This window comes from Elephantulus edwardii, unplaced genomic scaffold (assembly GCF_000299155.1).
Source record: "Elephantulus edwardii isolate Elephantulus edwardi_28Jun2011 unplaced genomic scaffold, EleEdw1.0 scaffold00120, whole genome shotgun sequence".
Lineage (NCBI taxonomy): Eukaryota > Metazoa > Chordata > Mammalia > Macroscelidea > Macroscelididae > Elephantulus > Elephantulus edwardii.
The window spans coordinates 2,918,676-2,942,243 of NW_006399870.1; the positions used below are offsets into that span (position 1 = coordinate 2,918,676).

Here is a 23,568-nt window from a genome sequence, read left to right on the forward strand (position 1 = left end):
AAATATAATTATAGAAAAAAAATAAAAAGAAAAAACTAAAAAAAAACAACAATAAGAGCTTGTAAACAGTTGTTAAGTTTTTTAAAACATTTGTGTGCATTGAAACAAACTGATTCAATGACACAGACTCCTTTCTCAGTTCATTTTTCCCCCTGGTAATTTGTAACATCTGTCATTATCAATTGTAGTATCTGAGTAGATTTACAATGATTAGAAGAAAGCTGGAGGCAGACAAGCCCTCCAAGTTTATCATGTTCCTGAAACTTTTTTCCTAATTTTGTAATTAGGGAAATCCTATCATCTAAAATTTCTCTATTTAGAATACTGCTTGGGATTTTTCTGCAGGTGGTCTAAAGGAGCATAAAAAGAACATTATCAGCAATTAGCATGGTACTGCCTCACTGATAAAAGGATAAGTAATATGCTATAAATTTACAGATAGACCCTAATCCTATGTCAGGGAAGTCCGATAGCACAAAACCTAAGCACTTGGCTGCTAGGCAAGAGCCTGGAGCTTCAAGCTCACCAAGAGGCTCTGTGGAAGACTGGATGATTTGCTCCCTAAGATTACCATGGAACAGTTCAGCTTGTCACATGAGTTTACCATGAGTAAAAAGCTGACCCGCAGGTACCCAGGCATTAAACAACAATCCTATCAAGGAGCTAGTCTGTAGCGGGAGGCAATTAAAACTTCTTACTCCTCGTCCTGCAGTGTCTCCTCCTCCTCCTGAATCTGTAGCTGGTTCTTCACTGGAGCGAGGTTCTCAGTCTTAGCATTGTAGTTCCGAAAGCAGACATTGAGCTTCTCGTCAAATTCATTCACCAGGTCCTCCATGGACTTGAAGCTGATGATCTCAGAAGAAAAATTCTCAAGCTCGGAGAGGGAGGGATCCTCCAGGTGGTGAGGAGAGGAGCCATAGAAACACTGAGGTTTCTCCTCAGGTTCCTCTGAGCAGGAGGGCCGGAGATCCTCAAACTCTTCATCCAAACTCACGAGTGGGGCCTCCATGCTTGCACAGCAATGGACCAACAGCAACCGTCAGGATTCACTTATCTAGAAGAAAATGCAAGGAATGTGAGTTCAGACTGGGCTTTTGTACCAGCTCCCCTGAAAAGCATATATGATATTATCCGTTAGAATATATTCCACCACTCTATTCCCCTACTTTTCTGCCATAGCTCTGGATGCCTCCCTACTATGCATTTATAGACTTCAGATCTCCCTGTCACTACTACTAATCTAATGCAGTTAATTTCAGAGTCGTACCATTTTCCAAGTCTTTGTTGAAAATAACAAGTGCAAAGCATATTGTCCTTTCTGTCACAGAGTGGCTAGGATTCAAATTACCTACCTATGGGTTGGCAGTGCAGCTTCTCATCAGTAGGCCACTAAAGCTGCCTGCTAGCTGTTACTTTAGACAAGTGACTTAAGTTCTTTGTGATTGCTTTCTTCCCCCCACCCCCACTGTGTAGAAATAGCAATAGGAACAATAGCCAAGAATTATGATATAGACAAACCCAAGTAAAATTCCTGGCAGGTAAATGATCAGTATTGTTTGAGAGTTGGACAATGAATAAGGATGACAGAAGAAGAATAGATGGCCTTTGAGCTGTGGTGTTGGAGAAGAACTGAACATCTCATGGATGGCCAAGAGAATGAACAGATATGTCTAGGAGAGGGTGCAGCTGACTGCTCTTTGGAGGTAAGAATGATTAGGCTTCACCTCACATACTTTGGGCATGTTCCTAGGAGGGGGCTATTCCTTGGAAAGGGACATGATGCTGGGAAGGGTAGAGGGTCAGGGTAGAAGAAGACTCTTAACCAGGTGGATTGACATGGTGACTGCCACAATAGGCTTTTGTGTGTCAGGAAGTTTGAGGATGGTACAGAATTTAATAGGGTTCAGAACTTTTGTTCATAGGGTCACTGGAGTCATACTCAACTTGACAGCACCTAACAATAACAACAACATTGTTTAATAAGTAGCATCAATTTATTTCTTTATTATTGTTATTACTGCCACAGTCCATATCTTTATCTATTATTCCAAACCCCAAATAATTCCCTGAAGTTTTCTTATAACTTTTTTTTGTTAGTAAAATCTGATCAAACATATAATCATTTGGCAACTAACCTTGACATTGTTATTGTTATGTGCCGTCGAGTCATTTGTGACTCATAGCGACCCTATGTACAACAGCCTTAAACTCTGCTCTGTCCTGTGCCAATCACACTGTCTCTGACACTCCCATCCCGAATACCCCAGTCACTGAATCAATCCACCTCATAGAGGGTCTTCCCCTCCTGCGCTGTCCCTCCACCCTCCCAAGCATGATATCCTTCTCCAAGGACTGGTTTCTCCTTACAACATGTCCAAAGTATGTTAGAGCCTCAGAATCCTTGCCTCCAAGGAGCCACCCGAACCTCGACCTACTGAAACATAAAGATGTCTATGGTCCCCCCTCCCATTTAGTGCAGTGCTGCAGAAATATTACCTTTTTTTAAATTGCAGGAACTCCAGAAGTACATACTATTATTACCATATTTGAAATGTGCATGCTATTATTACCACCAAAAGGTGATATAATCTGAATCCTGAAATATGCATAGTCTCAAGGGTTTAAGATAAAGATTCAAGAACTTGGATATCATAACTCCCATCACCTGAAAGCTACAAGAAAGACTTTCAAAAAAAAGCCCGAGTTTTTCTTAGACACAAATTATTTCCTTAGTTGAAAAAAAAAGGGGGGGGGGACTAGATGACCTCCTATAACCTTTTAAAAGCCAGAACAAACTAGCAGGTGCTCCAAGGTCCAGCTCTGTCCTGACGGTCCTCAAGGTCCACCGTGAACACTGCACCCTAGGTGGATACACAATCACATCTCCCTTCATTTCCCAACAGTCCTGGGATGTCTATGCCTCATGGAGCTTCTCTGGGTACTGCCTGTGGTTGTGATTTATCCATTTGTGTTTCTATCCAAACCTGCTCTCAATTTTCATTTGAAGTACTCAAGGGCACAGATGACCTCTGGTTATCCTCTATGCCTCTTAGCACACACTGCCCTGCAGCTAGGCAATTAATCAATGCATGCTGATTCAGAATTATCTCCTGCCCCCTACATACAGCTTCCCATTTTCAATGTCAGGCAGCACAATCATTTGTTTATGGTATTCTTCTCTACATATTCAGCCCTCTTGGCTGCAACACAGAATGACAATCATTCTTGTCTCCATGTTTCTTCATCTAGCCAGATGCTTAAATTGGAATTACTGTGAGTTGGAATCGACTCCTTGGCCATGTGTTTGTTTGTTGTTTGGTTTTGGTTTACTTAAGGAGAATGAGACAGCAACAACTGTGAGTTGTGCCCTAGGAGCACCTGCTCTCCATCTCCGCCCACAAAACAAAACTTTGCTGGACAAGTCAAATAGCAAGCTAAGTGAAGGGCTAGGCCGTTCTTTTCTTTCTCCCCCCCCCCTTCGATATGCCAAGTTCTTTTTCATTTCTTGCATTTTAAATACTTTTCAGGGAGCCACCCCCTACCTGCACAGCCAGCCAGTGGAACCACCCACACAAGGCCTGAGTGTACTCCTCTGGCCATTTTGAAATTGATCTTAGGCAAAATTTTGCTTGCAGAGGAATATGAAAGATGGCTGACCCGAGAATCTGCGGAGCTTGCTGCCTCATGGCCTACCTTTAGACAACCTTGGTTTGAGTCCTTGTTCTACCGTCTTTTTTGCTTTTTCAACCTTGAATGAGTCTATTGACCTCTCTGGAAGCCGTTTCTCCTTTTGTGAAGGGAAAAAGTAATAATACCTGCAGCGAGTTGCAATTGGACCACGTGGTGGCGCTAGACCCAGAAGTGAGGTCCCTAGCTACACTCCCCTGTAGCACACAAGGTCCAGAGTTCAGATACCCAGTAGCACACAAAATCCAGAACTCAGAGGGACTTTGCAAAGGGGGAGGGGGCAGTCAGGCCCCTGGGGAGAGCCACCTGGTGGGAGAGAGCAGCCTGGCCCCTGGGAGCGCCACCTGGTGTGTATGAGCAACTTTATCTAAGTCACTTTCCTCCATCTCCTCCTCAGTATAATTCCAAAGCTCTTTTCTTTGTAACTCGCAAGTTTGTTCTCTGTAGGTTTGCTCACTTTGCTATAGGTAACCTGAACACTGAGCCTTGTTCTAGAACCTGAAGGCTGAGCCTGGTTCCAGAGACAAAAGGGAAATGTAGCTGCCAACTAAAGAAGTGAAGGTGAATGAACCCTCAGGGTTCAGCCAGCCATTCCCACTGGACTCACCCACACAAGCACCTTGCCGTCTAGAGGACTGAAAGAATCATGAAAATATATTCTAACTGAACAAGAAGGCATGCAGCTTCAACTCAAGACCACCAGTAAAGTGTTAAAGTGAGCCCCATTTCCCCTTCATCTCAGCACCCCTGTTCAGCATGAGGCAGTCAAAGAAACTGTGTCCCTGTTCACAAATGTTAAACCCATAAATAAAAAAGACAATCTCTTTGTAATTAGAAGGGGGGGGGAATTCATCACCATTGGACTATGCCCACCATTACCCTGTCTTTCCTGGTCCCCATTGATGTTTCTCATTTCCTCTACCCACTCCCTCCACCCACCAAATTGTGCAACCCTGTAATTTCATCCCAACCAGCCTCACTACTACCCCCTTGAGGCCACATACATGCGGGGTTCTTTTTACAATAAATAAATAATAATTTTTTAAAAAATAAAGAAAAACTGAAATACTCTTCAATGGCATCCTTGGCCTTGGATTCTATTTCATGGTCCTTAATGACTACACAACTGCAGCCAACCACTTTGCCACTTTGTGGAGCCTTCCTTCTCAATTGGTTTTTGTAGCGGCCTCCACACTCCCCTAGTTTCTTGTTGTCATCAACCACAAAGGGCCTCTACTAACTTGACATACAGAGGCTCATTACAGTTGGATATAGACACACAGACAGGCTTGGTGCGTATCTAAAGCTTTGGCAGTTTCGTGGATTCCTCGTGCTAGGCCATCATGGATGAGGGAAGCCTTCAGCACCTCTTATAATGTGGTATTAACATCCATTACACCTCCAGCAACAATGCCTTCCTTGGCCATGGCAGTGGGTTATGGGAGGAGCAGAATCTTGTATGCGTCCATGTCTCTGCCTTCCCACAACTCAGCAGGGACTAAAAAAAAGCAGTCAGTTCTTCTTTATGTCCTACTAGGACTAAGTCATTCATCATGACCATCAAAACATAATCTGCTCATTTACAGTTTGCAAAGATAGCAGGATAGACTTTTGGAATACAAACATACAGGAATAAAACAATATCCTGGAAAGAGCACAGGCTCCAAGCCAGCAGACCTGCCAGCCGCTGGCTGAGTGACAAGCATTGTACATCCTGATTTCCTCATTTCTTAAAATGAAGATATTGACATAGCATGAATACCTTTGGAAGTTCATTTTAACAGTATTATTACTTAATCCAATTTACCTAATGTATCATTTCAAAACTCAATCTCTATTGCTGTTACTGTGGTTATTCACCATTGTATAGAAACCAACTCACAGGTAATCTTCCAGCAGGCTTTCAGAGGCAGTATGTAAAAAAGCAAGGGCCACATGAGGATGGCTATATTTGACCTTTACCAACTCCACAAAGAGGAACTGTCCCATTCAACAGCATCAACAACACAAAATCAATTCCCATATGGTCAGACATGTCTCCCACAATCCCATAGCTCTTTCTACTAATCCCAGCACTAATTTACTGCTTTACTGGGTCCAAGATCAAATATTATAGCTCACAGGCCACAAAGAACCATATTGGGGGGGGGGGGAGGTTAAAATGTTAGAATCCAGTTTAGTAGCAGAATACAGTCAGGACAGCTTCTGAAATGTACTCACAGGCACCTCAGTCTTGAGCCTTGAGGTTTAAGGCCAGTGTTATGAAGTTCACAGTCCTACCAATATTGACTCCCCGCCCTACTCCTCAGCTGTCCATCAAACTTGGGCAATGGCTCTTAGTTTAGCTTTGATTCAATCTGTGGGGGGTAGCACTCAGTTCCTCTCATGCTGTATTTCTGTTTCTCTGCTTCAGCCATGGCTGCTGCTGCTGCTATAGGTCTAGCTGGTACAAAATTTTCTGGGCCCAAATGGCTTACTCTCTCTTGTGTCTTCTTTGCTGAAAGAGATCTTCCTCCTGCTGGTGGATCTACTCAATTTAATGAAGCTAGCCCTTGTGGATTGATGAGACTAGCCAAATCCCTTATGGATACGCTAACATGCCCTATTCACATATCCCTGCCCATCCACTTGACAAAGTCAAATTCAAGGTCTAGGAGAGCCATTTTGAACACTAAACTTCACACACCACACAGTAAATCACACAGGAGGAAATTGTCCATTTTTCTCCCTAGGAAGGAGCAGCTGGTGGACTAGAACCATATGCCTTTGGATTGGCACAACTCCTTACTAATATTAATGATAACTGTTTTTATGAAGATGGAGCCAAAACAAAGAAGGAAGCCCCTGTCCCTTGCAAAACTGAAGCCAAAGCAAAGGCATTAAAGGCCAACAAGGCAGTCCTGAGGGCATCCACAGTCACAAAAAAAAAAAAAAAAAAAGATCTTCACGTCACCCACCTTCCAATGGACTAACATGCTGAGACTTGGAAGCCAGCCCAAATACTCCCAGAAGAGTACCCCCAAGAGAAACAAGCTTGACCACTATGTCATCATCAAGTTTCCCCTGACCATTGAGTCAGCCATGAAGAAGACAGAAAATAATGACATTTGTAATTACTGTGGATTTCAAGGTCAACAAGCACTAAATCAAACAAGCTATGAGGAAGCTCTGTGACACTGATGTGGCCAAGGTCAACACCTTGATTAGGCCTGATGGACAGAAGAAGGCCTTTGTTCGACTTCCTCCTGATTATGATGCTTTGGATGTTGCCAACAAAATCAGAATCATCTAAACTGAGTCTAAACACAAATGTTTTTCATGCACACACAAAAATATTAACGAGACATTCATAGCCTTTTGTCACACTAAGCCTTTGAAATGCTGTATGTGTTTATATCTCCATTTGGACTAGGAGCATTCGTTTTTACAGACCAGCTCTAATGCACTATACTAATTTCCAAGCAGAGGATCCTCACTTGGCGGCCACAGATTCCTAATGGCATGTTGAATACAACTGCATATTCCTTTGTTAGCCCAAATATTTTTTATTTAAATTTAGGTTGTTTATTTTTCATTTCAATGAACATCTACAGAGATTTTGGGATTCCATTCATTCATTGTTGCACCCTTCTCCCCGCACAAACCCCCCCCCCCACCCCCCCATTTGCTCCTCTCCTTGAAAAGCAAAAGAAAAACTCCCTCATTGGTACACAATCCCCCCCCCCCACCTCCCCAAACCCCACCCCCTACCCCCAAATATAATCCACTCTGCAACCCTCATTGCATACTCCTACGGTAAAAATAATGCCCTAAAATATAATACTTTTAGACTATTCTCTCCCCCATAGACTTCAATGCCGTAAACATATTTCATCCAGTTTTATTTAATTTATTCACTTAGAAACAGTGTTCTTCTCAGGATCACAAAGGTTTCTCCATACTACCTATGAGCGACATGGCACAGAAAACTAGTCCCTCAACATTTTCAAGGTAAGTTTAGAAGAAATCAGAGCGCATGAAGAGTAGGAAAGGAACAGGAGTTGATTAAGTGGATAAGGTCACTAGGATACTGTCAAGTCAGTAGTGACAGGTTTGGGTTTTGTGTTTGTTTTGCATTGATTGAGGTGATACTCCTTGAGGATTAACAACCTGGGCTCCAGGGTTCCTGTTCTGGTCCCGTTACTTCCCAAATGTGAGATATATGACAAATTATAAACCTCTTAGGGAGCTCTGGTGGCCTAGTTGTATGGCACTACGCTGTCAACCCAAAGGCATGCGGTTCAAATTTGCTAGTTGCTCTGTGGGAAAAAGATAGGCAACTTCCTCTCATGTGATTTACTGCCTCTGAAAACTCACTGGAGGTTCAGCTATGAGTTGGCCCCAACTCATACATGACAACAATAACCTCTTAGTACCTCTGTTTAAACATCTAGAAAATGGTTTCTCAAATGGTACTTACCTTGAAGACTATGAGATAATCTTCAAAGGGCTAAACACAATGTATGAGATACAGAGAGTACCAAATAAATGTCAACAATCCCAAGAAAAATGAGGATAAATTCATAATATGGAAATGTAGGCAGAAAGTGTTCCAACTAAAAGAAAAAATTCTCTTACACTAGCTGTAATGTTCTACACGTGATGCTTTAAAATGTTTATTTTTCAAAACAACTATGAGATGTCATCTCACCCTAGTAAGAATAGCAAAATTTAACAGAGCAGCAAACAACAAATGCTGGCAAGGTTGTGGAGAAACTGGAACCCTTATTCACTGTTGGTGGGAGTGTAAAATGGTGCAACCACTGTGGAAGACAGACAGTATGGCGCTTTCTCAAAAAAGTTGCAAATAGAAATACCATTTGACCCAGCAATTCTACTACTGGAAATATACGCTAAAGAGACTAGAACTGCCTCCCCAACAAATAAATGTACACTCATGTTTATTGTTGTGTTGTTCACAATAGCAAAGAGATGGAAGCAACACAAGTGCCCATTAACAAACGAATGGATAGAGAAGCTTTGGTATATTCACACAATGGAATACCATGCTGCACTGAGAAACAAGGATCTCATGAAATATTATACAAAATGGGTGACCCTGGAGGACATTATGCTGAGTGAACTATCTGAGTCACAAAATGACAAATACTGCATGGTGCCACTGTTGTAAAGCGGGACTGACATTGGAGTTGGGGGGGGGGGAACTAAGAGGGGATAAATAATGTATAATGAATTGAAACAGATGAGGGAGAGAACTACTTAGAAGGAATATATGATTAGGTATTATTGTCATGACAAGAATCCAGAATGAAAGCTGCACAGTGGCATGGACTGGGAGGGGGTAATGTATAACAATGAAAGAGTTTTGGTTTTTTTACTTTTCAAAGAGAAAAGCAAACTGGGGGGGGGGTGGAGGCAGGGAGGAAAATGTGCAACAATGAATGGATGGAAAGTAAAAAAAAAACAGCTTTTAAAAAATGTGTATCTTTTTAAACCCAACTTACTGAATAAATTTTAGCATGATCTTTTCATTAATTTGAACAAAGCTTCTTGGATCACAGATTTCACTCAAGAGTTGTTGTAAAGTGCTGTCAAGTCAAGTACAACTCACAACAACCCTATGAACAAAATATCTGAACCCTGATCTATAACTATAGTTTTTTTCTAACGTTCATAGGGTTTCCAAAGGCCTGTTATTTAAGCAGTGGATGCCAATCCTGCTTCCAAGTCTATCTTAATCAGGGAGCTCTTCCAACCCTTGTCCACCAAGAATAACCATTATGGCATTTGACACACCAGTGGCACAGTGTTCAGTATCACAACAACCCCAAGTTATTTCAGTACAGCAAACTGACAGACAAGTGTTGTAGCATTTAGAACAACGTTCTCCCCAAATACAACTAACACCAGACCCAAGTGACTTTTAAATACAAAGACCCGGGCCACCAGGTCCTGATTGTCTTAAATAAGAGGCTCAAACCCACAGCTGATTGTTAACTAAATATAGGTGACCAATCAGTTTACATTGGATTGTTAATGAAATAAAAAAAAATGAACACTCAAGAGAGGCTTGAGAAATAACCAGCTTGCACTCCAGATATTCAAACTTCCTTTAAATGTATGTTTTTCGAGGGGAGGGGAAAGTGGAGAAAGAAGATGGTACTGGGGCAGCTCTCATTTGAAATGGCATGCTAATGGCCAAAATTAGACAAGATACAGGTAGTATCAAAGACAAAATACACAAAAAAAAACACAAAAGGCAAGAATTCTGAAACTTGTTCTTGAACATAGAGAAGCTAAAGTGAAAGGAAGAAATGATGCCATAAGAGAGCTTCAAAATAACAGAAGATTCAAAAGGCAGTTTGAGAAGAGAAGGCAACATATTATCATGAAATGTGAAAAGACATATAATCAGAAAGCCAAAGGGGAAGAGCACACTCAGCTTTTCTCAAGCTGAAGGAGCTGAAGAGAAAAATTCAAGCTTCAAGTTGAAGCAGTAAAGAATTCTGTGGGCAGAATATTGAATGATGAAAGAAGACTCAAAAGACGATAGAGGGGACACACAGAGTCACTGTACCAAAAACAAATGGTCAATAGAGAACCATTTCAATAGGCAGCATATGATCAAGAACTAAGTATGTTAAAGAAAGAAGACCAGGCTGCACAGCAGGCAGTAGGGGAGAAACAAATAGGGTTCCAGGAATTAATAGAATACCAGTTAAGGAGTATCGGGCAAACGAATGCAGGCCTGGACATGCTCATTCATCTAAGCCAAAGAATTTGGAAAACAGCAACCTGGCCAACTGACTGGAAGAGATCAATATTTTGCCCATTGTAAAGGGGGTAAAAAAGTAATCTATTAGAAATTATTTAAACTATCACATACAAGTCAAAACTTGTTCAAGATAAAAAAAAATGGTTGGAGCAGTATGTCAACAAGAAAATGCCAAAACAAAAATGACATTAAAATATATAAATAAAAATGAAAGTGCCAGAAATTCAGTTTGGATTTGAAAAGGTAGTGGAATAAGGAATATAATTGCTAGTGTCAAATGGATTTTTGCTGAAAGCAGAAAATAACAAAAAGAGGTGAACTTGTCTTTTATTGGCTATGTAAAGGCATTGGACAGTACCAAGTATAATAAATTAAGGATAACATTGGAAGAATGGAATTTTAGAACACTTAATTGTGTTCTTGCAGAATGTATATATCGACTATGAAGCAGTAATGTAACAGAATAAGAGAATATTGCTTGGATGAAAACCAAGAAAGGTGGTACTGTTTCAGAAATGTCTGGTGGCCTAGTAGTCTTGAATTGTATCAAAAAAGTCTGATGGACTAACATTTACAGCCTCTGAAAACCAGTTGGAGCATCAGCTGTGGGTTAGTTCCCACTTAATGATACTTAACGATAACTTAATATCAGAAAGGTCAGCATAGTGGACTGGACTTGGGGGGAGGGATTGTATAACAATGAAAGAACTTTTACTTTTTAAAGAGAAGAACGATCTAGTGGGGAGGGGTGGGCAGGGAGAAAAGTGCAACAATGAATGAATGGAATGAATGAATCTATAATTTTTTTAAATTAATAATAATAAAAAATATAAAGAAAACATTTTTTAAAAAAAGGTCAGCATTGTTATCCTTTCACCATATCTATTCACTCTGTATACTGAGCAAATAATCCAAGAATCTAGACTATCTGAAGATGAATGTAACATTAGGGTTAGAGGAACAATTATCAACAGCCTGTGATATGCAGATGATACAATCTTGCTTCTGAAAGCGAAGAGGACATGAAACACTTAGTGAAGACAAGAGCCTACATCTCAGCATCAAGAAAACAAAAATCCTCACCACTGACTTTTTATATGTCATAATAGATGGAGAAACAATTGAAGTTGTTAAGGATTTCATTTGACTTGGATCACACAATCATCACTCATGGAAGCAGTAGTTAGTTAAGTTAGTACGCAAGCAATGACATACTGCATTTGGCAAATCTGCTATTTAAATCAATGACCTCTTTAAAGGGCTAAAGATCAAAGACATATGTTTGAAAACTAAGGTGTGCCTGACGCAACCCATGGCATTTTCAGTTGCTTCATACACATGTAAAAGTTGGATAATGAATAAGGATGACTGAGGAAGAATTTGTGCTGGAGAAGAATGCTGACTCTCACAGGAGCTCTGTAGCACAGCACATGTGTCAGGCTACTAACCAAAAGGTTAGAGGTTCAAATTCACCAGATGCTCCAGAGAAGAACTATAGAGAGGTCCACCCATAAAGATTTACAGCTTCAAAAGCACAATAGAGAGTTTCTGTGAGTTGGAATTGACTCAAGGTCAGTAGATTTCAATTTGGGGCCAAAAGAACAGATGCATCTTAGAAGAAATGAAGTCAGAGTGTTGCTCAGACACAGGACTTTGGACAAGTTATCAGAAGGAGCCAGTCCCTGAAGAAGAAAAAGCAGAGGATCCAAGGAGGAAAAAACCCTCAAGGAAGAGGGTTTAAAGTACAGTGGAGACTGTGAGCGTGGCACGGGATCAGGCAGTGTTTCTTTCTATGATACAAAGAATAACAATGACCAGATAGGCAACACCTAACAACAATCAACATTGTTAGCCCGCAAAAAGGGACCAATCCAATTAGAATTTAGGATTAAGATTAAGCTTCAAGGGCCAGTAACAGAAAGATTATGTTGAAAGCACTCATTCTTAGCCCAGGCAGGCTTTAGATAAAAGATTCATCTAGAAGATTATAAAAGAAGACATGAATAACAAAGCTCTAGAATTTAAAAAGGGAGCTGAGGTGGCTTAGTGGTAAGGAGTTATGCTGCAAACCCAAAGAAACAAGGTTCTAATCCATCCACCAACTGCTCCACAGGAGAAAGATGGCCATTCTCCTCCCGCACAATTTACTGCCTCTGAAAATCCACTGGACGGTCAGCTATGAGTTTGTTCCAACTCCAGGGTATATAACAGTAACCAGAGGGTTTGGTTTATTTTATTTTTTAAAAAAGGGAAGAGGAGCCCTGGTGGTGCAGTTAAGTACTTGACAACTAGTCAAAAGGCAGGCAGTTCAAACCCATTAGCTACTCCAAGAAAGAAAAACCGTGGCAATTTGTTCTGTAAAAATTACAGCCCTGGAAGCCTCATGTGGCTCTGCTTTACAGATTCACAATGAGCTAGAATGTACAGCAACGGATTCCATTTGGGCAGAATTTAGAAATATGGCCATCTGAAACAATCAATAGTATATGTAGCCAGATTGCTTTTCATCAACTCTCATGACCTAGGATCCAGAAAGCACTAGAGGAATGCCCGGCTAAAGATGAAGCTAAATATGCAAAGCTTTGCTGGGAGTCTGAATTCGCTCAACACCCAAACTGTGACATTTGCTGAAAGACCTCAGGCTGAGGCAGTTTTGAGGAAAGGGAAGCATTCCAAAGGCCCTGCCACAGATGAAGGCAAAGACCCGGGGTAGGGCTGGCCAGCAGTCCTTCCTTCCAGCCAAGCCTCCCTTCAGCACACCTGTGTTTGCTCTTCTGTCTTGACAGGCTGCCTTTGTCCCCGGGCTAATTCTCTGAAACAGCCTCCTGCTCTTCCATCCTGACAGATTTTGCCCTGCTCTTTATTCTCAGTGTATGGCAGAGGCCTCCTCCCCTTAAATGAGAAAGAATAAAAAAGCCGTAGCTTATTATCTCTCTAGCTCCATACAGTCACATCAATTATGAAAAGCAACAGAAAGGCAAAGCCATGAGAAGGTCATCCTTTCTTTTTCTCTGCACTAAGAAACAGCACGCAAGGCTAGAGTTTAGTTGTGCCCCATAATCAATTCCCTTTATGTTGACTTCCAATAGCTGGTGTAATTAAGAAAAGACAGACCCCAGTCAGAAACGCCTAAGCCTCTCCTAACAGCATAATGATGCACTAGCTGCAGCCCAGTCTGCAGTACAAATTACCAGTCCCTGCTTTGCTGAGCCGAGCAGTGCAGCAGCAATTTTTCCATGCCTCCCCTTGGTAGGCCTTCTCGCGCCTCAAAAGAGGCCCACCGCATGAACCCCTTCTTCTCATCACTGACCCGATACATCAGTTGATTCTCTACCCTTCCTCCTCTCCTATTCAACTCCGTTTCTACCTAAAGCCAGCCCTCCACTGAACCACCTTCAGATTTCCCATAGCTTCTCAGCAGAATCCCGACAGTGTACATGACACCTTTACATCTTGACAGAAAGAGAGGGTTTCATTGCACATAACTCGGCAACTCCTTCTGAGTTCTTGCTTCCTTCTTTCTGCAGCCCCTTTAGCCTCCATCCCAGGTCACCCTGCTAGCCCCACTCCTTGGAATAAAGAAAGTCTCATTTGAGCAACACAATGCGTGGAGCTCTAAGAATGCCAGCCAGGCAAGTCCTGAGCAGGACGTGAAATGAAGGGTGTAAAAGTCGAGTAGTGAGTAGGGAAGGGTGGGCAGGAAAGCAGATGGGGCTGGGATAATGCTCAGAGCACCTCAGAGCTCCAGAGGCTGGCAGTCCACACGGAGGCAGCGCCCCCTTCCCTGCCACACTCGTCCTTGCTCCAGCCCGTTATAGTTGTAAAACAATTGCTCCCTGCAGAAGCTGCCAGTGGCTCTGACACTGCAGGAATGAATGGTCCTGGGGAAGGGCACAACACGGGTAGGGGTCAGGTCCTTGGGTCAAGATTTACTCTGGGGCATTTAAGGTTGATGGAACCAAATACCAGTCCTAGGATAAGGCTCAAGACTTAGTTCTCGAACACCACCTTAACAAAACACACACGCGCGCGCGCGCGCACACACACACACACACACACACACACACACACACACACACACACCAGCTCAAGCTCAGAGTGTCCATCACCCCCCATCTCGCGGCCCGGGAGCTGCATTCCTGCAGCGCTCCAGGGCGATGGGCCCCGGGCTCTTTTCCTTCCGATCCCGGGACAGGGCGCGGGCGGCTCCAATGGGAATTGCGGCGCCCCTACACTGGCCGGCTGGAGAATTCCGAGCCCCGGGCCTTTTCACCTACCCACGTTCAACCACCACCCAGGCAGCAGTCGGTCCGGACGACGGTGGCCACGCGCGATGGCACCCGTGCAGGTCCTGGCAGAGGGAGGCGGGTCCCGGGGTCAGTCGGACAGCCCCATCCACGGCCACGGCGCGCGCCGGAGCGCTGGCGGCACTGGCAGCGAGCAGAGTAGGCGAGCGCCCCCCGCAGCCCCCCGCGCCGCGGCTCTCCCTTCTCCGCGCGCCCTGCGCCCGCCCTGCGCTCTCCCTGCGCCCGCGCCGCCGCCGCCGGGCCGCGCGCTCGGGCACTCGCCTCTACGGACACGCGCAGCGCCCAGACGTCATCTTCTCGTTAGCATTCCTGGCCTTCCCTGGAGCATGTGGTCCTACCTTTATTAATATTTATGAATTACCATCTCTCCCCCTCTAATGCTGGCCTTTCAGCTTCCTTATGAATATGCAACCCCTTCAAGCCGCTTGTGGTGCAATAGCTGCCAACCTCGGGCAGGCCCAGCACCTGGCTCCCCTTAGGTTCTGGATGATAGGATGGATGGCCTATATTCGAAAGCAGTCTCAAATACCCCTTACTATACTGGAAGTTGAGATGGTCATGCTGAGGGTGACCTCCCCACCACAAAGGGGTGGTAGGCTCAGGGTAAAGAGGCAAACAGAGGTGCTTTTGTAAAGGATGGGAGCAGAAGATGAGAAAGACTTGATAGAAGAGAGGAAAGCCGACTAAAGAAATGATCATTAAAATTAATTCCTCATTTATCTAAGTGACTGTGTATTAACCTATCCTTACACTATTTGCTATAAAGCAGATTCAAACTCAGGGTGATTATCCGAGTGTAAGAATAGAAATATGTGTAAGAATTCAATTTCTCCATAGAATTCTCAATGGCTGATTTTTTGAACTAGCTGGCCAAGTTATTCTTCTGATGCATCTCTGGTTGCACTCATGCCTCCAACTTTGCAGCTAGTAGCTCAGCATGTTAACTATTTATACCGCCCAAGGACACACACTCCATCATACTTACAGATGCTATTAATACAAAAACAAAACCCCAGGAATTGATGGACTACCAACTGGCATATTTCAGCAAACAGATGCTGCCCTGGATGCATGTCATGGACTCACCAGGTTGCTCAAAAAAACCTGGGAGACAACCACCTACCTGGCCAAATGACTGGAAGAGATCCATATTTATTCACATTCCCAAAAAAGGTGAACTGGTAGAGGGTGGAAATTATTAAACAATATCATTAATATGACATGCAAGCAAGATTCTGCTGAAAATGATTCAAAAATTACTGGAACATTAACAGATAACTGCCAGATATGCAAGCTGAATTTAGAAGCGGTTATGGCAATAGGGACATCATAGCCAATGTTAGATGGATCTTAGCTGAAAGCAGAGAGTTTTAGAAGAATGTCTGTGTTTCATTGACTATGCAAAGGCATTTGACTGTGTGGATCATGACAAACTGTGGCTAACTTTGAGAAGAGTAAGAATCTCAGAACATTTGATTGTGCTTATGCAAAACCTACCCTTGGACCAGGAGGCAATTGTCAGAACAGAACAAGGAAACATTGCATAGTTCAAAATCAGGAAAGAGGTATGCTAGGGTTGCATCCTATCTCCATACCTTTTCTTTCTTTTAATAGTTATTTTAGTGAAAGTTTACAGAAAAGTTGGATTTTTTATTCATTCATTGTTGCATATTTTAAATATTGACTTAAAAATTCATTCACTATTGCATCATTTCCTCTCTATCCCCCTCCCTCAGTCCACTTTGTTATGCACCTCTTATTCTGGACTGTTGTCATACAATAATATTTAATCATATACTCCTTTTAAACAGTTCTTTCCTTCATCTGTTTCAATGCAGTGTTCATTATTTATCCCCTCTTTTTTGGCTTCCCCTCCAACCCACATGTCAGTCCTGTTTTATAACAGTGGTATTATCCAGTATTTGTCCTTTTGTGACTGAGTTATTTCACTCAGCATAATGTCCTCCAGGGTCACCCATTTTGTGTAATATTTTATGAGTTCTTTGTCAGTGCTGCATGGTTTTCCATTGTTTGAATATACCATAGTTTTTCTATCCATTCATTTGTTGATGGGCACTTGCATTGCTTCCATCTCTTTGCTATTGTGAACACAGCAATAAACATGAGTGTACCTGTATCTATTTGGGAAGCAGCTCTAGTCTTTTTAGCGTATATTCCCAGTAGTAGAATTGCAGAGTCAAATGATATTTCTATCCCCAACTTTTTGAGAAAGCACCGGAACCGCCTTCCATAGTAGTTGCTACATTTTGCACACCCACCAGCAGCGATTAAGGGTTCCAATTTCTCCACAACCTCGCCAGCGTTTGTTGTTTGCTGCTCTGTTAAACTTTGCTATTGTTACTGGGTGACTATCTTCAAGTTGTTTTTATTTGCATCTCTCTGAGAGCTAGAGGTTTTGAACATTTCTTCATATGTTTGCCATCGGAATGTTCTCTTTGGTGAAGTGTCTATTCATATCTTGGGCCCATTTTGTGATTGGGTTGTTTACTTTTTTCTTGTTGAGATGCTGGAGTAACCTATAAATTTTAGATATGAGTCCTTTATCAGATATGTCATTACCAAATTTTTTTCCCAGGCTGTGGCTTTCCTTTTTACTCTGTTGGAGAAGTTTATTGATGTGCATAGGGATTTGATTCTTAGAAGACCCCATTCATCTGTTGTATTCTCTCCTGGTTGTAGATCTCTATACCTTTTCAATCTGTGTGTGGAACAGATCATGCAGGAAGCTGGGCTCTATGAGGAGGAATGTGGCCTCAGGATTTGAGGAAGACTCATCAACAACCTGTGTTACGGCATAACCTTGCTTGCTGAAACTGAGGAGGATCTGAGGAATTTGCTGCAGAAGACTATAGCCTACAATCGGGATTGAAGCTCAACATCAAGAAAACAAATACTCTCACCACTGGGCCGATTGGCAGCATCATGATAAACAGTGAAAATCTGCTGTCAGGGATCTCTTCAGAGTACTCGAGAGCAATGATGTCAATCTAGAGGCTAAGGTGCACCTGACCCAGACCATGATCTTCACAATTACTTGCTTTGCCATCAGAGAGATGGACAGCGACCAAGGACGATAGAAGAAGAATGAATGCCTTTGAGTGGTGGTGCTGGAGAAGAGTATCTGATATGCTATGGAGTGCTAAGAGAACAAACATGTCAGTCCTCAAGAGGGTGAAACCAGGATGCTCCATGAAGGCAAGGATTTTGAAGCTCCATCTGACATACCTTGGGCTATTGCCAGGAAGGACCAGTCATTCTAGAAAGACATTATGTTTGAAAGGGCAGAGGGGACAGCACAGGAGAGAAAGAACCTGGATTGACTCAGTGACTGGGGTACTGGGAGTATGTGTATCTAAAATTGGCTCAAGATAGAGCAGGGTTTAGAGCTGTTGTATACAGGGTCATTATGAGTCACAAGAGACTCGACAGCACTTAACAATGACAACAATACAAAACTGAATCATTCATGAAAGCAGGCAATTAAGGCAGAACCAAAAATTACAAGTATCAAAGGAAGCCACTGGGAAAACTGTCCTTTTGGAACCACAAGTACTTTTTGTCAATTTAGAAATGACGGTTGGAAAACAGGACTGATGAAAACGTACCTAAGAGTGAAGTGCGTATGGGCTAACTTGAGGACTTCAGCTAAAAACTCAGTCATCCCGCTATTTCAGCGATGAGGAGGCTAAGCTGGGAATACTTTGAGGAGATGAGAGGAAGAATTGGCCATTCCCCCCACCCCCTTCTTTTGACATTAACCAGAGGAACTCTTCTTAGGTCTTCCTTATTCGTTGTCTGAATTCCACAAGTATATGAAGCAATTGAAAATACTGTGGCTTGGATCAGGCATGACTCAGTCTTTAAAGTGATATCCTTGCTTAGGTTAAATAAATTCTCAATAGCAGATTTGCCCAATACTTTTTGCTTTCTGATATTTTTTTTTAACTGCTGCTTCTATTAGGGTCACTTTATAGGTCCAAGTAAAATTAAATCCAGACTGTGTAATAACAAAACTCACTCACTCATCACCTTGAGTCAGAACCAACTAGTAACTCTCCCTCCATTGGGTTTCCAAGGCTGCAAATCAAATCATAGGAGAGGAGATTACTGATCCTTCTCCCAAGAAGTCACTGGTGGTTTTGAACTCCAGAGAAACTTAGCCTTTGGGTTAGTAGGGCAGCTCCCTACAGACTACACCGCATGAATCACCAGGTCTGATCAGAGGGTGTGGCAGGACCAGGGGGGTTGTGCTGCATTGAGCATGGAGTTGTCCATAAATTGGAACCCACTTAGCAGCCGCTAATCACAGTTTACCAAGTAAGAAAAACTGAGGCCAGATGATACGCTCATCTACGCAGATTGCTGGTTGTTGGAGATACAGCACACATAATTACTTCTGGAAGTATGCCAGTACCATGCTGGGAGCTAGTTGCAAGGGCTGCTGATTAACTTGATAACAGAATCAAGGAATCTTAGGGCACATAAAACATTTAAAGGTCATCCTGTCTGAGGAACCCCTATCTTCAATATAGCTGATGCCACAATTTCTATGTAAACACCTCTGGTGATGAGAAATTTTACTTCACAGGGCTGCCTATTTCATTTTTTTATGACTTAAAGGGCCAAGGTACTCTCATGGTCTAGTGGTAAGAAACTGCACTGCCATTTCAGAGGCATGCAGTTAAAATCCTCTAAGGGAGAAGGATGGGTAATCTCCTTCTGTGTGATTACCTGCCACTGAAAACCCATTAGTGAGTCAACTATGTGTTGGTTCCAACTCAACAGCACACACAACAACAACACAGAAGTGTTAGGGGTTTTTAAGGTTAACAATCCTGTGGCAATGGGATATGTGTTGTGCTCAATCTTCTCTTTAGAAGAATCTTTCCTAAAGAAACCAGTTTTTCATGACATTCTGGAAATGAGCTGGTTTTAACTGAAAACCTAAGTCAATCATAGCCAAACCAAACATTCTAAGATTGCTTGTCTTTCTCAAACTCCATCATTTCATTCAAGCCTATATTCATCTCCATCCTTAATATCGAGGGTTGATTAAATTCCCTGCTTTGTTTCCACAGGGAAATGGAATATTACCCAGAATTCAAAACTCTATTCATAGCCGCTTCATCAGCGGGTAATGCACATACACCAAGAGCCAGACCATGTTAGTTTTTAAAAAGCAGATATCTAAAAATCAATACTAAATCAGACTCGAGAATAATTGCAAATTACAGACTATTCACCTCTAGTTTCAGATGAAAAGTGACAGTATAAATAAACAAGGTGACAAATAAAGAACGAGATTCCTCATGCTAATAGAAATTCTTCAAAGTGTAAATATAATGACAAAAAAATTTCTGTATGGGAAGAAAACTGGATATTTTAAGAAAGAGAAAGCACAGTCTGAATGGGAAGAGGGAAATAAGACATAGTGTTTATGGGAAGCTTTCAGATGTACTCTGGTATTATGGCCTGAATTATGTCCCCCCAAAATATGTTCTGTAAATCTTAATTTTTATAGCTGTAGTTATAATCCTATTTGGAAATTAGTGGTATTTGTTATGCTAATGAGACAGGGTTTAGTACAGGGTGTACTTTGAGAAAAGTAGTCTATAGGGACATCAAGGTTAATTGGCATAATGTAGTCCACAGAGAAAATATTTCACATATCGCTTTGGGAAGTAGGATCCTACTGTGTGCTTGAAGTCTTGAGTGCTGAGTGAAGAAAAACGATATGATCCAAGTGGACCATGTGAACTCCAGACCTTATGACCCTGAGATCAGAAGAACAAGATGGTGTTCAGTTACAACTGCTGACAGTTCTAAAGGGGATCAGAATAGAAGAGACCTTTGCTAGAAGGAGGAAACTGAGGAACACAATTCAGACTGATGAGCTCCCTGAGACTCTGGTCCTTAGTCACACAGCAGGTCTGGAACTGAAATCACCCCTTCATTCAAAATTCATCCAAACAACAGACAGGGCTGTGAGGTGATCAGAACCACCAGGGAGGCATTCCTTCCTTAGCATGATCAACCAGACAAGATCAAAAGGGAAGAACTGGCCCATGGATAAAGTTCAGAAGGCAGGAAGGTGTCGGAAAGAAACACAAATGGGAAACACAAGGAGGAAGTAACATGGGGATTGCAATTAATGTCACGAAGCATGGTGTATATGAATCAATGAATGGAAAACAAATTTACTCTGTACATTTTCAATCAAATCACAATAAAAAGTTTTGGCAAAAAGTTTGCAAGCAGCCACTTAATAGGCAACTATTGGTCTCTCCCAAAAAGGAGCAAAGCAGAGCGAAGGAAATCAAAGACAATTAGAAACAATGATTCCAAAGAACTAATGGGCCGCACCAGCCTCAGCTCACTGACCCTGAGGGCAGCTGACAGGATGGTGCTCAGCTTCCACTGCTGATGACTCTGAAAGGAATAACAGTGCCCCTCTCCTGACTAAACGGGTGGGGGAAGCTGCAGAACAAAACTCAAAACCATAAAGATCAGGCTTATTGATCTACAAGAGATGGGTAGAATCCAGGAGGCTCTGGTGCTTAGTTACCCTTCAAGCCTAGAACTGACCCCACCCCAAGGCTCAACTTTCAGCCATAATATTGTTATTGTTAGGTGTCCTCCAGTCAAGTACCACTCTGAGTTACCCTGCCCTAGCCCATGCCATCTTCATAATCTCTGATACCCTCAAGCTTATTGCTGCAGTCACTGTGTCAAGCCACGTGGTTCAATGTCTTCCTCTCTCTCACCATCCCTCCATTTTTCCAAGCATTATGTTCTTCTCCAAGTAATAGTCTCTTCTACCAACATGCCCAAAGTATGTGAGACAACACTTCATCATCTGTGCCTCCAAAAAGCACTCTGGCAGACCTTTCTCTAAGACATAGATCTTTATTCTTTTGGCAGTCCATGGGATGGATGTTCAGCACTCTCCTCCAACATAATTCAAATGCATCAGTTCTTCTTCTCTCATCCTTATTCGTTGTCCAGCTCTCAGATGCATAGCAAATGATTGAAAAAAACATGGTCTGAATCAGGTGCATCTTAGCCTTCCGGCTGACATTATTGCTCCTTAGTAATTTGGAGAGGTCATTAACTGCAGGGTTTCCCAGTGCTATGTATCTACTAATCTCCTTACTGCAGGTACCAAGTAAGATGAAGTCATTTATAGTTTTGATCTTTTCTCCATTGCTCATAATGTTATCTTTTGGTCCAATGATAAGAAATTTTTGTTTTCTTGATGTTGAAATCCAAGCCATATTGAAGGCTTTTATTTTCTACAGAAAGCACTTCAGGCCTTCAATGGTGAGGCCTGTAAAGTCTCACCATTCTTGCTTCTATGGAGCACTCTGGTGCTTGTCTCCCAAGACAGGTTTGTCTGGAGAGTTTTGGTAAGTCATGCTATATTCTATATTCTTCACCAACACTACAATTCAAAGGTATCAATGTCTCCTTGCTCTTCTTTGTTTTCACATGTATATGAAGCAATTGGCGGATAAGCCACATATTCATTTTTTTTACATATTCATTTTTAAAGTGTCATTTTTGCTCTTCTAAACCTTAAAAAGGTTCATCTCTAACATTAATAGAAAACTCCATTAACACAACAACAACAAAAAGAAAAATGATCTGAACACAAAATAGGCAGAGGCTATGAATAGACACTTCACCAAACAAGACATTCAGATGGCAAACACACACATGAAGAAATGCTCAAGATCAAAAGCTATTAGAGAAATGCAAATCAAAACAAGGAGGTACCATTTCACATCAACAATAGCAAATTTCACCAAGACAGTGAGCAACAAATGCTGGCAAGCTTGTAGGGAGGCTCTCTTTACACCACTGGTGGGAATGAAAAATGCTGCAGCCACTGTGGAAACAGTTTGATAGCTCCTTAGAAAGTTGGGAATAGAAATTACATTTTAACCAGTTAAGTCACTACTAGGTATATATCTCAAAAAAATAAGAACTGTGACAAAATTAACATGCACACATTCATGCTTATTGGAACATTGTTCACATTAGCAAAGAGCTGGAAACAACTCAAGTGGTCATCAATGGATGAATGACTAACAGAACTATGGTAAGTTCATATAATATCAAACCTAGAGGCAATGGACAAATACCTATAAATGCACAACCTACCTAAACTAACATAAACTGAAATGGAACATCTGAACAGACCCATTACAAAAGAAGAAACTGAAAAGGTAATACAACAACTTCCAACCAAAAAAAGCCCTGGACCAGATGGTTTTACAAGTGAATTTTATCAAACAGTCAGAGAAGAACTATTACCAATTCTACACAAATTATTTCAGAAAATAGAAGATAGAATCCTCCGAGATTCATTCTATGAAGCTAACATATCTTTGATACCAAAGTCAGGAAAAGACACCACCAAATAGAAAACTATAGGCCAATATCTTCCATGAACACTGATGCAAAATCCTGAATACTGGCAAATAGAATCCAACGATGTAACAAAGAAATAATTCACCATGTTCAAGTGGGATTCATAACAGGTATGCAAGGATGGTTCAACATAAGGAACACAATTAATGTAATTCATCACATTTACAAAGCAAAGAACAAGAACCACATGATCCTATCAATTGATGCAGAAAAGGCCTTTGATAAAATCCAACACCCTTTCCTGATTAAAACACTCAACAAAATAGGATTAGAGGGGAATTTCTTCAACATAGTAAAAAGTATTTATGAAAACCCAAGAGCCAACATTGTTCTCAATGGAGAGAG

The 23,568-nt window shown here is 41.9% G+C and overlaps 1 protein-coding gene across 1 annotated transcript in view; it reads right to left on the reverse strand.

The window, feature by feature from the left end:
- Window positions 1-14,892, reverse strand: part of FEZ1 (fasciculation and elongation protein zeta 1 (zygin I)) — a 96,238-nt gene extending 81,346 nt beyond the window's left edge. The window contains exons 1-2 of the mRNA XM_006892810.1: window positions 14,803-14,892; window positions 699-1,054 (exon numbers count right to left, since the gene is read on the reverse strand). Coding sequence (XP_006892872.1) covers window positions 699-1,009 — 311 coding nt within the window. The 5' untranslated portion in view covers window positions 1,010-1,054; window positions 14,803-14,892. The remainder of the gene's footprint in view (window positions 1-698; window positions 1,055-14,802) is intronic.
- Window positions 14,893-23,568: the final 8,676 nt, after the last annotated feature.